Source organism: Ochotona curzoniae, unplaced genomic scaffold (assembly GCF_017591425.1).
Source record: "Ochotona curzoniae isolate NIBS_2020 unplaced genomic scaffold, NIBS_Ocur_1.0 contig_2754, whole genome shotgun sequence".
In the NCBI taxonomy this organism is placed as follows: Eukaryota; Metazoa; Chordata; class Mammalia; order Lagomorpha; family Ochotonidae; genus Ochotona; species Ochotona curzoniae.
This window is the reverse complement of record NW_024465582.1, coordinates 10627898-10641617: the sequence shown is the minus strand read 5'-3', so window position 1 is coordinate 10641617 and position 13720 is coordinate 10627898. Positions and strand designations below refer to the sequence as shown.

Here is a 13720-nt window from a genome sequence, read left to right as displayed (position 1 = left end):
CGATAGTAACAGTGACACAAATAGAACGCAGGGTTTCTCAGAATAAGGTGAAAGAGAAAAGGAATCTACATCAATAATATATTTTTTGTGTAACCAAAACATACTTTATATTAGAGATTAAGAAACTTGTTTTTATACTTATTTTTGATACCAATGCATTTTGTAATCATGTCAATATTTATGATACCTTTTTATCTTGTGATATACATCATTATCAAGTGACTATGAACATTTTCCCATTTTGATTATATATTTTCTTTATTTCAAATACTTCATGTAGTTGCTGAAAACTTGTATTAGCTTTCGAAACTTAGAAAAGTTTGTGCAACGGATGAACATGATACATTGGACAAAAATAGCTCACCAACAGTTTTCAGAATAGCACAAATGTTTGCCCTCCAATTGAACATTAGACACCACCTGAGGGTATACTCACAGACAATCCACCAGGCCATTTTCAGGATGAATCATCATCCGAGATACTTTTGAATATACATCCCAGTTTTATGAGCTGTTAGTGTAAATGTTATATGCCAATTCCAAATACATGTTAAAATCTGATTTTCCTATTTAAAATGCTTTATACTTGTTGTACAAAAATAAAACATAGATTCTAAATGGTGTCTGATGATTATTGAACTATTTAAAAGTTACCTTTTAATAAATCTGATTTAACATTTTAAATTAAAAATAAATTTCTACAAACAGATCTCATGTATTTCATCTGTACAATTTTAGATACATATTGATATTTATGAGTCTTCCTCCCTAAATTTTTCCTTTTACATTTTAAAATATTATACATTTTCTATTTGCTCTATTGTCACAGGCTTCACTTCCACCAAACAAAAAATTTCAGCAAGTGTGACTGAGAGACTATTTTTCTGTAAAAACTGTAGACAAAGGTTATGAGCATAATCAAAATGCAAACATCATTTTCACTCATGTATGTTGTCTTTTCTTCTTGTACTGTATATCTATGCACCTTAATAATCAAAGGAAAATGTATGATATTTGGGGTTTGTTGAAGAGGATCTAGGTTATTTCGCTAAGCATAATGCTTAATAAACAGGCTGACGGAGTGTGACCACGATTTAAAAATCACAGTGTAACTGGAGGGGATCACGTCATCAACTTTCCTTACTGTAATTGGGTGATTTTTTTATTACACAGCCATTGGACTATGAAAGCCGAAGACTTTACACTTTGAAAGTGGAGGCAGAAAACACCCACTTGGATCCGCGCTTTTATTACCTGGGGCCGTTTAAAGACACTGCAATTGTGAAAATCTCTGTTGACGATGTGGATGAGCCTCCCGTTTTTAGCAGATCTTCCTACCTGTTTGAGGTCCATGAAGATATTGAAGTGGGCACCATTATCGGCACTGTGATGGCAAGGGACCCAGATGCTACTTCCAGTCCTATCAGGTACCTATGCCTGTGTTTACGAGAGGAAAGCTCATGCAGCTAAAATACATGCAGAGATCATGAAATTCTATCTAAATAACCTAAGGCAAAGGAACACATAGATGCACCTGCACTGGTTGAACGTGCATTTGTTGAGCGCAGGATTGAAAGCAGATTATTTCGATTATGTTGTGCCAGGGTAGGCACAGGCTCCATCGTTTGCTAGGCTGGACGTGAGCTTTCGGCAGACACCTGGTCTCTGCCACCTCCTAGTCTCTGTCAGTGTTTACTGAGCTCATCCTGACGTGGACCAAACCACAGTCTGCTGTGCATTTATAGGGCAGACAAGTCGCTTGTGTTTCCAGTTATTAAATAAAATGTGAGCTGGTGAGAAGTTTTTCTGTTCGAATAAATTACTGTGTTGCCATGCAGTTATATTATGATTTTAGGGACTCCTTTTACACCCGTCATTAAAGAAGGGAAGTTCATCTGTGTCATCATTTTGTGATATTGTTTCAAAAGTATTAAATCACTCTTGAGCAATCAGTCTTTTCAATATATTTTTTTTTACTTTCCTACAAACATGTGAGATGTGATCAACATAAGAAATTAAGGAGGATTGAAGTTTTCCTCAGCATTTGTGTCTTTAGAAAATATATGTATTATCTCTGTACAATGACAGCCTTTGAACAAATGCTTATTTTAACCCAAGTCCACCATGCTTTGGATTATCATGTGTTTCCCTAATTCTCAGTAGGTTGGTTGGTTTCCATGTAATCCAATCAAGAATTATTTCAATTGGTTATTGCACAGTTTCTTAGGGATCTCTTACACATGCAACTTAAAGAACGCAGCCTCCAGGCTTAAATCCTCTGGAACTTTAGAATGGCGTTAGACATTCTGGAGTCTGGGGTGGACATTTCAGGTAGCAGTTATGATGATGAAATAAACCAGTTTTCCATAACAAAGTGCCTGGGTTCCCGTTGGACTCTGGCCCTGGCTCCATGATCCTATTCTTTGCACCCGGGGAGGAAAGAGTTGGCAGCACAAAGTACTAGGATTCCTCCAGTCGCGTGGGAACCCCAGTGAACGTAAGCATGGTCTGCTTTCCGTGTGTGTTTCTCTATCTCTCAAGTAACATACAAAAAGTTTAAAATTCTCTATTTATCATTTCTTCAAAGGGAAGTCAGATGTGTTTTTATATTACTTCATTTGCATAATTTTATGTAAAAGAAGTATCATTTATATTCACACACAGCATCACAAGTTGCACACTTGCAGGTGAAGTCTGTCCATATCAATTCCATAGAGCTCAGGTTGGAAGCCACAGTTTCCTTAAATTGTTGCTTTTTTTGGATTTTTTTTTTCTGTTGAAGTTTTAACAGCCAATTTACATGCTTAATTTTCCCCATGAAATACTTACTAAATATTGGCCAGGAAGAGATCCTAAATAGAGCTGTTCTTAGTTGTTTTTTTTTTTAACTTAAAATGGCATTTAAATACTTCAGTGTGGCTTTTGCGTGAATTATAATAAAATGAAATGGCATTATTAAATCACAGAGTCAAGCTGTTTTCCCATACAATGAAATAGACTTTGCATATGTATATATTTATTATCTGTCAAATATATATGTATCGTTGATGATTGAAAAACTATCAAAAATGGAATAAGATACACAGCTGCAAAGAGTAGGACAGAATTCATTCATATGTACCACATGAAAATAACAACTTCATTACTTATAACAAGAATTGTATAATTTGACTTGTATAGTGTAACTTGATTTAGAAACTGTTCATAAGAAGTTAATGTGGTAGGATATGCAAATAGAGAATATTGAGATAAGTGAGACATATGTGTAATGAAAAACAGTTTTATGAATGTAATGTATTTATGAAATAGATCAATCTGTGCATGGCATTAACTGCTGTGTTGCATATTATGGAAATTAATGTAATTACCAGTGACTTTTAATTGAAATGTATGTGGTTGAAATGGCAAAAAGAAAAATTAATTAGCACATAATTTGATAAGAGAATTAATAGTTATACTTGTAATTACATTTGAGAAAGAATAGCTATGATCTCTTTGTGTTTTCTAGGCAATGAATATAATCCTAAAAAGATTGCCCTTTTGAATCTTTGTTTTTAAAAACTTGTTTTTATTATAAAGGTAGATGTAAAAAGAAGGAAATAAGAGAGAGAGGTCTTTTGTCCCTGGCTCTCTCCCCAAGTGGCCACAATGGCCAGATCTGAGCTGATTCAAAGCAAGAGCCAGGGACTTCTTTCAGGTGTCCATATGGCTCCAGGGTCCCAAATTTTTGGGATATCCTCAATTGCTTTCCCTGCCTACATGCAGTGTGCTAGATCGGGGGTGGAGAAATCACGGCATAAATTGTCTCTCATAAGGCATCCCAGAATATGCAAGGCAAGGATTTAGTCACTGACCCAATGTGTCCGACTGTTATTTTGTTTTTAAAGTGAATCACAAAGAAATTATTAAAAACACATGTGAATGGATTTGACAAAGACAGTGATGCATGTTAGCCATGGAGTATTAATTTATATATTACAACTTTTATATTTTGCATAAACAAGGGAACTTATATGCCAAAAAAATCCAAGAATTGAAACATTTTCAATTTCTCTTAGTAGGCAATTGTGAGTCGCTGAGTTGGATACAAACATGTGAAAGAGAAGTTTCAGTATTAGCATCGAGCAGTATTTTCTGAGCTTCTACTGGAATATCATCCTTGGTGTTCTCATAATCTGTTTTCTAGTTGGACTATGATAGTCTAAGCTAGTTTTGTCAACTCAGAATAGATTTTGGAGATTATTTCAGATACAAAAACACAGTGATTTTCTTTATTTGTGGGTGGTCAGCTATAGTTTGATAAAATGAAATTGACACCAATGACATCAAAGGTTGATAAACCAAGTGCTAGCCTTTAGAAGAGCATCCAACATATTGGCTAAGAACCATCTTCGCTATAACTTTTCTTCCCCAAAATACATATAAGCTTTAGGTACGCATTTTAGAAACATTTATAAAACTAATTTCAACTTTTTTATTTAAAAAATTTCCCAGTTATAAGTTAGCCATGTATAATTACACATATAGTTATGTGACAAGAGATGTATGATACAATATCAGGAAAGTACATAACAGCATTATAAATCAATGACTTACTTCTCTTAAAAAAAAATGATGTTGTCTCCTATTGTCTCACCAAGAAAAATATTTTACTTCTAAGAATGATCTTTTATACAATAGATCCTTGTGATAATTCTTCAGTAAAAAACCCTCAATCACCAAATAGAGTCAATGGTAATGTAATCTCTGTAATGCAAGCTATTTTGTGGGCAAATCTATCAAAATGATGTGACTGTGTAGAGCAATAGATAATTATTTAGATACCACAAAGATTCAGAAGACTGGCGTTTGAATACAAGCCAAAGTACCAGTTCACACTTTGGACAGAATATGTTGTTTGTGTCTGACAAATCGATGAAACAGTCTACACCCTACAATAGTATTATGTACTTTCCTGTAATTATTGGTTAGTTTTGTGTCTTAGTGCTCCATTATTTTCTCTTGCAAATGATCCATAACACGGCTGTTTCTATTTTCTTTGCCCTCTATACTCAGATTCTCCTTGGATCGCCATACTGACCTTGACAGGATCTTTAATATACATTCTGGAAACGGATCACTGTATACATCAAAACCCCTTGACCGGGAGCTATCTCAATGGCACAACCTTACTGTTATTGCTGCTGAAATCAGTAAGTTGAATTTTATGCATATATTTATGCTTTTCATCTTTATATTTGAAAGACATATTTCATTTTTGTCAATTTATATCTATAGATGTATTCATTGAATATTCTACATGGTGTATTAGATACTAAATATATGTCATCAAATATGCTTCATGTGCATTCTTTTTGCATGTACAAATTATCATTTTGATTTTTCAAGAAACCTCACAACTATTGTTTTTTTTCTTATTCATTGAGAGAGTGATATGTATTGTAGGAGAAGCAGAAGTTACTGTTCACAAGACTGGATTATAAATGGTGGGCTTATTTTAAAATGAAAATATTAGGTTCTTTAAACATTTTTGAGGAATTTAAGAAGAGCATGTTAGAGAATTAAATCAAGTCCTTCTCAGGATGAAGGCCCTGTGGAAGTGAAGAAATCGCATGGCCACACTCCTGCAAACCTTGTTGGGATTTCTGATCCCCAAGCTGGGTGTGAATCATGATATAAAGTACAGGACGTAAATTCCATATTTGAGACATTAAGTTGAATCTACAAACAGATATTGAATAAAAGTGATTTGAAGTAGTCATCCCAGAACTTGGAAGGTAAAGGACTGAAACAGAGACACCAAGTATACCAAAAGGGTAATATTCGGTTAGACAGATAGTCAACAATGAATTCATTGTTCTCTGCTTCAAGAACAAGTATGAAACTGGGCTTCTCTTTACATTTTGCCCTGACATAGAGATTGACCTTAAGTGATCCAGTTTTCCTGTAATTATATTTCATGTGTTCTCTCTGATCTAAGTCAATGCTCATGCAAATTATAAACAAATAAATACAGAGGTGAACACACACAGACACATTCTCACAGGTGAGCTGGATAACGGAGAGCAGCATCCTGTGAACACACATTGCAGTGTGCATCTCCACTCCCAAATAAAAGGACTCTCCCTGGAAGGTTTGACACTGGATTTTCTTCTGTTACCTATACCTACAATGCCATGATATACTTGGACATAGCAGGGTGTTGAACTTGTGACTGTTGCTGAGGGACTATCTATGGTAATAATATGAAGGAAAAGAGTGGGGAAGAAGGATGAGATATGGAGTTAGGGGATGCAGAGGGGCAATCCCTATACCTACAAAACAATATCATGGAAAATCATAATAAAATTTAAAAGAATATTCGTTTTGAGACTAACTGGAAGTTTCCAAGGATTTCCTGTAAGGAAAGTTGTGCTTTCTGTGTCTGTCTCCACATTCCATTATTAGGTATGCCAGCATGACCCAGTCTGATCATTCCAGAACCCTGATTATTTGTGCTTCCTGCCTGAATCAGCATCTTCATTCATGCCCAATGAGCTAAAAATCGAATTTTCTATTAAAGATACTTGGAGAAATTTAACTTCTAAAGCTAGTCGAAGTAATTACAATTCTGCAGAAAGCTAAGCCAATTACTTCTTCTTTTTAAGAAAGAAACCTATTTTTTCCCCTCCCTTAAATGGAATCAATCTGTGGAGAGACTGCCAAGAATGCCTACCTGCCACACCACAAGGAGGCAGGGCCCCATCATGTTGTTCTGGGTACTAAATGCAATGATGTACAGGATTGTTCTTTATTAAGCTTTAACCACTGGCTTGAAGATAACCGTCTTCCACACTAAGCCGTGAGCAGGACAGACTAAGTTTCCTATCAACATGTTTCCAGGCTCTGCCTCTAACGTTTCACAAAATGACATGGCAAAGACATCCGCAGGCTGTATGTAGCCTGTCACACCAAAAAAGCTAAGTTTAGATTCTCACAAGCAAGATTCTCATTTTTTTTTTTGCCTCTTTAAAATAGTATTGCAATGCTAGTTGTAGAACCACAACAACAAAAGCATAAATAATTAGCCACAATCAATGATGCAATAATACATTTTGGAATTAGGTCACATGTTTGGAAGAAACCAAATTGTTGAACCATGTGTATGACTGGGGTCCATTGCCTTTGTTTAGCACAGATTCTTACACTAAGCAACCAGGAATGGTGTGTCTTTCTAAAGCCTGGGAATTCTTTCCACACAGTGTTGTAAGCTCTCCTGATTTAGGAGATAGGAACAAGCCTTGGCGTATAAACATGGTCTCACCTTAGGACATACATTTTTAGGTTGTTTTTCTGGCTGTCACATTTTTCTACACTATAGCTTCCCTGAAGTGCTCTGTAGGAGAAGCAGCTGCTAACTGCATGCCAGCTGCTATTCAGAAAGAGTCTTCCTTGGAATGTGTGATCCTCTTATTTATACATAAGCTGCATCATCTGCCAGCAAAAACGATTAGTGTAAGCCCTGTGTTTTGGACAGGTAACTGCAGGCTTGGTGCTTCACAAAGCACAGCCATCCCTGTGGATTTAGCTTTTGTTTTGAAGAGCCGTGAGTTATTTATAAAGAGGCTGAAGAACTTTAATATGTGCTAGGGAAGGGTTGACACTGTCATTTTCCTAGGTACAGAACTTTTCTGTCTCTTCTGGCTGACATGGCAGTTAAAAATGTGATTCACTATCGGCAAGAGATATTTTTATTTTGAGCCATATAATTAAAAATATTGTGCTTCCGTTTATCTACTCTGCAAGTAGCTTGAGGGCTGCATTCTCTACCATATAGGAAGCCTGCCTTCCCACTCTATCCCGCAGCAGCAAGCAACTAAAGAGTCAAGTTTCATTTGCAGATAAACATTATTTTGTGCACAGCAGAAAATCATCTAGAGATCAAAAAGTAAAATAATAAAAATAATAAAGGAATTGTATTTTTCTCGTTTTCCTCACCTTTCACATTTCCCCCAGATATGGCCTTCTTCAAACATGAAGAATGAGGTTTTATTTTGTGAATATTTTATACGGGGAAAGCTGGTATAGCTCTTACAGAAGTGACGTAATATGATAGTCACAATCAATATGATTTTGTTCCTAATCTTCACATTCCATTACTGCTCCATATGCAGTAATCATAAAACTGACGCCTTAGCAAGAACTTGTTTTGTACAATAACTCACCTATGTCCCCAAAGCATGGTGAAAATGAAGATTTTACTTTATGCACATTGAATAAAACAGATTACTACAGAGTTGAGGTAAAGTTACCAATGTCACAAAATCAAATTGTATTAGAAAGGAAATGTAAGCAAATCAGTTAGACTCCTGCATGTGAATGCTTAAAAACATAAAAATAAAAACGAATAACCAACAAAACCTATTTGTTTAAAATGTAGAGTTAAAGAGAGAGACGGAATGATCTTCCATCCTTTGATTCACTCCTCAAATAGCTTATGGACCCAAGGCTCACGCAGGTGGAGGTCAGGAGCCAGGAGCTTCATACATGTTGAACAGCTTCCTTGTAGTTGCTGAAGCTCAAACCCTTGGGCTTTGTTCCATTGATTTCCAAGACATACATTGAAGGAGCAGGTTTATAATTAGAGCATTCAGGAGGACTGGAGCCAATGTGGGGTGCTGCTCTGCAGGTGTCAGCTTATCCCTTGCTGCCGCAGCACTGGCTCCGACATGGACTATTAATGCCCCAACTTGTTGGAAAGTGAACAAAATACACCATTTTATTATCAAATAGAAAAAATATGATTCTGACAACTGAGTATATCTGTGAGTTAAGAGTGCTGAATTTAGTTAAAAATGTGTCAAAGATACATTTTATATTTTAATTGAAGCAGAAGGGAAGATAATCACACTTCAGATAAATTTAGAATACTGTCTCTCTCCTTTTTTAACTACATCCCTTCATAAATGTAAGTGGGAATCAGTTGTTACCTATTGTATTTAGAATGCTGATTTAATTATTCTAATAACATTGCAATGATGTGGACAAAATGGTAGAATAAATTATTTTTGCATAGCGATACACTCCTTATCTATATGTGATGGTGTGTTTTAATTGGTATCAGAAAATTATTTAGGTGACGTTTAAAATTCAGATAAACCTCAAAACGTGTTACTACTCATAGCCCATATTGGTAGAAACCCTTTAATTAGCTTGCTCATGTCTCCGTTCCTTTATTTTTTGAATAGTTTTGCTTTTAGCTAATTATTTCCTTTCTGCTTTTGTATTGCCCTTAAGCTTGACTTTGCCAAAGTTCACACACGTTTAGCCTGTGCAAAGGCTGTAATGTTAATATCACGAAGGTCAATACTTATAACCCCAATTTGAGATGTCAAAGTACTTTTAAAAGTAGAATATCTCAAAAAACATAATTGAGCAAACTGCAATTATGATAAATTATCCAAAACTAATATATAGAAATAGACCTATCTATTTTCAAGTTACATTTATAAATCAAAACAGTTTTAAAGGTATATTTGTGGGAGAATTTTATGTACTTGATTTTGAGCATTTGTAACAAAAAAAATGGTTATAGTATATGTTGTTATGCTCATTCAGAAATGAGAAATGGTTATGCAAAACTGAGTCAGAATCGCTGATGATTATATTCACAGCATATATGAGCTGTTTATCTCACTGTATGTTTTCAAATCAATTTGTGAAGTTAGTAACAGTGTGCCACATTTGTTTTTCTTACATATCTATTGCTTAATTTGAAAGAAAGAGTAACATAAGAGAGACTAGAGTTAGAGACAGGAGAGAGGGAGAAAGAGAGAGAGACAGACAGACAGACAGAGAGATCACCCATCTCCTGGTCAACACTCAAAATGGCTCCAAGGCTCAGGTGTTCCATGTGCCTGGAGAGACTCATGATGTGTGGGGCATCCTCAAGTGTTTGTCCCTGCTTTCCCTGCTTCCATATCAGTGGAAAAACCAGAACCCAAAGTTATCCCAACCTTATCCCAAAGTTAGCTCAAATGTGTGGTAATTTCTAGAAGGTGAATTCAAGTACATAGGGTGCTTTATTCTCCATAGAGTACTACAGGCCAAGGTCAGTGGGGCTGGAGTCCATGTCCCCATATGTACAGAATAGAATAAAGTGAAGAATAAAAAAAATTAATAATAAATAAAAAGGTAAATTTGGACTAGCTGTTGAAATACATTTTTGATCTAGGTAGACAATGCAGTAGGTTCTAATAGAATGACTCTCATTTAGGAGAGAGTGGCCTGGAGAAAGTAAATAATTTTTTTAAATGCTTATTTAAACCAAAATGGTAACGATTCAACGATACAAGTACATACAGTAAGCTTCTCAAGAGGCCTGTGTAAATGAAATCCGGTATACAAATGTATCTCTAAACACAAACGTTCTTCTTTTCCAGATAATCCCAAAGAAATGACTCGTGTGGCTGTTTTCGTGAGAATTCTAGATGTAAATGACAACGCCCCACACTTCGCTGTGTTCTATGACACTTTTGTGTGTGAGAACGCCAGGCCAGGACAGGTGAGGACCACGTGCGCGGTCTTTCACTGTGCGCTCAACATATGCATTTTTTTTCCTTATTCTTGAGAGAAATGAGTAACAGAGATACAAACACTCATTATTTTCTCAATAATGCTGTAATTTAAAGAAAAAAAAAAAACCTTGACAATGGGGTCTAAAATTGAAAATATATTAAGTATCCTAGGCTTCATATTTCCTTTTAAAGTTTGAAGACAGTGATAACATTAAGATCTTATCATTGTCCTGAGAGTTAAATTGTAAGACATCTCTCAGTTATAAGATTTTTAAGAAAGGTAAAGCAAGTCCCTGAATTCCTGGCATGACACTAGATAAATATTGATAATTGCTAAGCTTATGGGAAATTAAATTTGGAAGAAACACGGGGACAGATGTATGAGTTCAGCAAAACATTGAATAAATGCTCTGTAAATGCAAATATGATTTGGAATAGGGGCAGTCAAATTTGCTTCGTAGTCCTATATGTTGCATCCATCATTGCAACAGCCCACAAGGAGCTTAATGACTTAGCTTAAATCTTTTAAAACATTTTTCCTACTTCAGCTTTGTTTATAATTCTTGAAGTCTTTTCCTCGATGGACTCATTTTGTTGTTTGAAAAGCTTCAGCTTATGTGTCTGAAAGAAATGCCCTTAATTGGTTTGAGTGCCATCTTCACAGAAGGAAGCTGCATGTTATAAATAATAATTGGGAATCAAATGTGTTCTATTAGAGAGAGGAGCCGTGGTGAAACTGCATTGTGTTTTGACATCACTTGATGTTCTTTATAAAAATCAGTGTCGTCGTTACATTTTTATGCAAATTATATTGTGGAATAACTCAGATTCTTCCTTTAAAAGATGCTAACAAGTATTCAATAGCCTGTCTATTGTTTGAAATGGTGAAATTGCTGCAATTGGATTCATTTTTCTTACTTGAAAATGTTATGGAAATGTTTAATTTGGAATATTTAAATGACTTAGCTGCTTCCAAGTTACTTCTTAATGAAACTACGCTTGTCCTAAAAATGCTATTCCAGATAGTTCTCTGCTTGGCAGGCTCAGCATGATATAAGTTGAGGTTTTCAGAAATAAATTTGCTACTGCTGCATGCCTCACTTGCTCTGTGGTTCTTCTATTCGATGTTTAAGAGATACCCTTTCAGAACAGAACAATTATTAGCAATAATGATTGACAAATACTTTCAAAATTTTAAAAATACATGTTTTTGTACTTGTGGCATTTGTAGAAAGTTCTCTGTGGAGTATTTGGCTGATTGGGAAAGTCCCTAAAAACTCCTCAGATTCACCTGGAAACATGAATCACTTAGCTGGGATACCTGTTGGACCAGGAGAAAACACATTCTAAGAAGGAACTGCCATTTACAAGTTTATACCTTGGATTGTAGTCCCTTATGAAAGCAATTGTCGTGTGATTGTCCTCTTGCCCATTGTTCTCCTGAAGTGTTTACAAAAACTCTGCTCACTTTAGCTAACTCATCTGCTGAATCAGTGAATTCTTTAAACCAGCAGCAGTAACATCAGTCCCAACTGGTTGCTTTCCACAGAACTTTTTTTTTTTTAAACTTATTACTGACTTAATAGTGCTTCCTACTTCCTAGGCATTTAAAATTTAGTTGGCCTATGTAAGAAAAATGATGCAATGAAAGATGACTGTAATAATAAAAGCAGGTAGCCCGTCCTGACCCAATTGATAAGGAGAACATGATTAATAAATGTTATATTATTTGTTGCATTTGTGATAGACCATTGGTTGTTTACTAGTCTGGTTGCATTTGCTCAAAAAAAAAGTTGTATATTTACTCATAAAAATTCTGTTATAGCATCCAACCTAGCTCATAATCTCAGTGCTTATTTAGATGAATTTCCTGTGCTTTTAAGAAATTTATTTAGTTGTGTGGTCCACCTTCCTCCTAGCAGAGAAGCAGCAGTTTAGGACTTCGAATGTGCTTTAGTTATTTATGTACTATTTCAGTCCTCCCAACAGCTGCAAATTCAGTGCTGTTTAGTACTTCCAAGGACAAAACCTGGGGAATAATTCCATTCATTTGGTGTGTAGATGGAATGAGAAGAGAGAAATAAAAGTAATTTTCACTCTCCTCTTTTTTGCTCCCTGCTATTGCCTATTCCGTGACCTAAGCATAAGTCAAAGACTTTGGTCCTGGGAAAGTCTGCAACCTGTAAAAGACTTTGTGAATCCTGCTCTCCAGTGCCTACGCAAGGCTACTTGACTACTTTCACCTGTGAATAAGGAACAGGACGGACCTAGCTACTTTTTTGTTCTTGTATCATTCCTGGCACATGTCTATTCCTCCTTCCAATAAACTATGTTTTAATAAGCTTGGTCTCAGGAGTGCTGTCAGTATGGCTGGGATGCTACTGCATGCCAGGTACTCTGCTGCTCCTGCTACTGCACTGGAGAGACCTGGGGGAGTACCTGTGCCCCCGCAATCCATGTGAGACCCCCACCCCAGCTCACGACATGCCTGGTTCCTGACCTGGTCCAGTGCCAGCTACTGTGGCTATTTGTGGAGTAGACCAGTGAATAAGAAATTTGAATTTTCTCTTCTTTTTCTTTCTCTCCCTCCTTCTCTCTTCCTCTTCACCCTCTCTTTGTCACCATTTAAATGAGAGAAAGGAATCTTAAAAAGAAATGCTGTTAAATATCCGGAGGGAAAAACTGCATTTTAATTTCATAGCAAAATTTCTGAGGAATCTCCACGGATAGGAACACGACTTATATGCATTTATTAATGATATCTAACCAAATTAATACAAACACTAAAAAACAAATACAGAGCCAAATAGCAGCCAAGCCCTCATGACACCAAAAACAATTTCATCTCACATCTCCAAACCGACAATGTTGAGATGCTTTCTGAACAACTGACAACAGCGCACAGTGCCCAAACAAGGGGAATTCTAATCACCCACAGAAACCCCCAGCCTTTCAGCAGAAGAAACTAAACCACAATGAATCTGAACGACCATTTCTCAACTTGAATTATCCTAACATCCCTTCATTGTTCCACAAAGATTGTGGTCACTGACCCATCCCTCCAGGTATTGATAGATTATAACCAGTTGACTGTATTTTTGATAAAGAAATAAAGAAAAAAAAACCCAGAAAACAAACCAAACCTTATTTTTGTCTCTTCATAT

At 35.9% G+C, this 13720-nt stretch overlaps 1 protein-coding gene across 1 annotated transcript in view; it reads left to right on the top strand.

Annotated features, from left to right (window-relative positions):
* CDH10 (cadherin 10) overlaps positions 1 to 13720 on the top strand; it is a 120810-nt gene that overhangs the window by 100203 nt on the left and 6887 nt on the right. The window contains exons 7-9 of the mRNA XM_040977653.1: positions 1174 to 1427; positions 5056 to 5192; positions 10422 to 10543. Coding sequence (XP_040833587.1) covers positions 1174 to 1427; positions 5056 to 5192; positions 10422 to 10543 — 513 coding nt within the window. The remainder of the gene's footprint in view (positions 1 to 1173; positions 1428 to 5055; positions 5193 to 10421; positions 10544 to 13720) is intronic.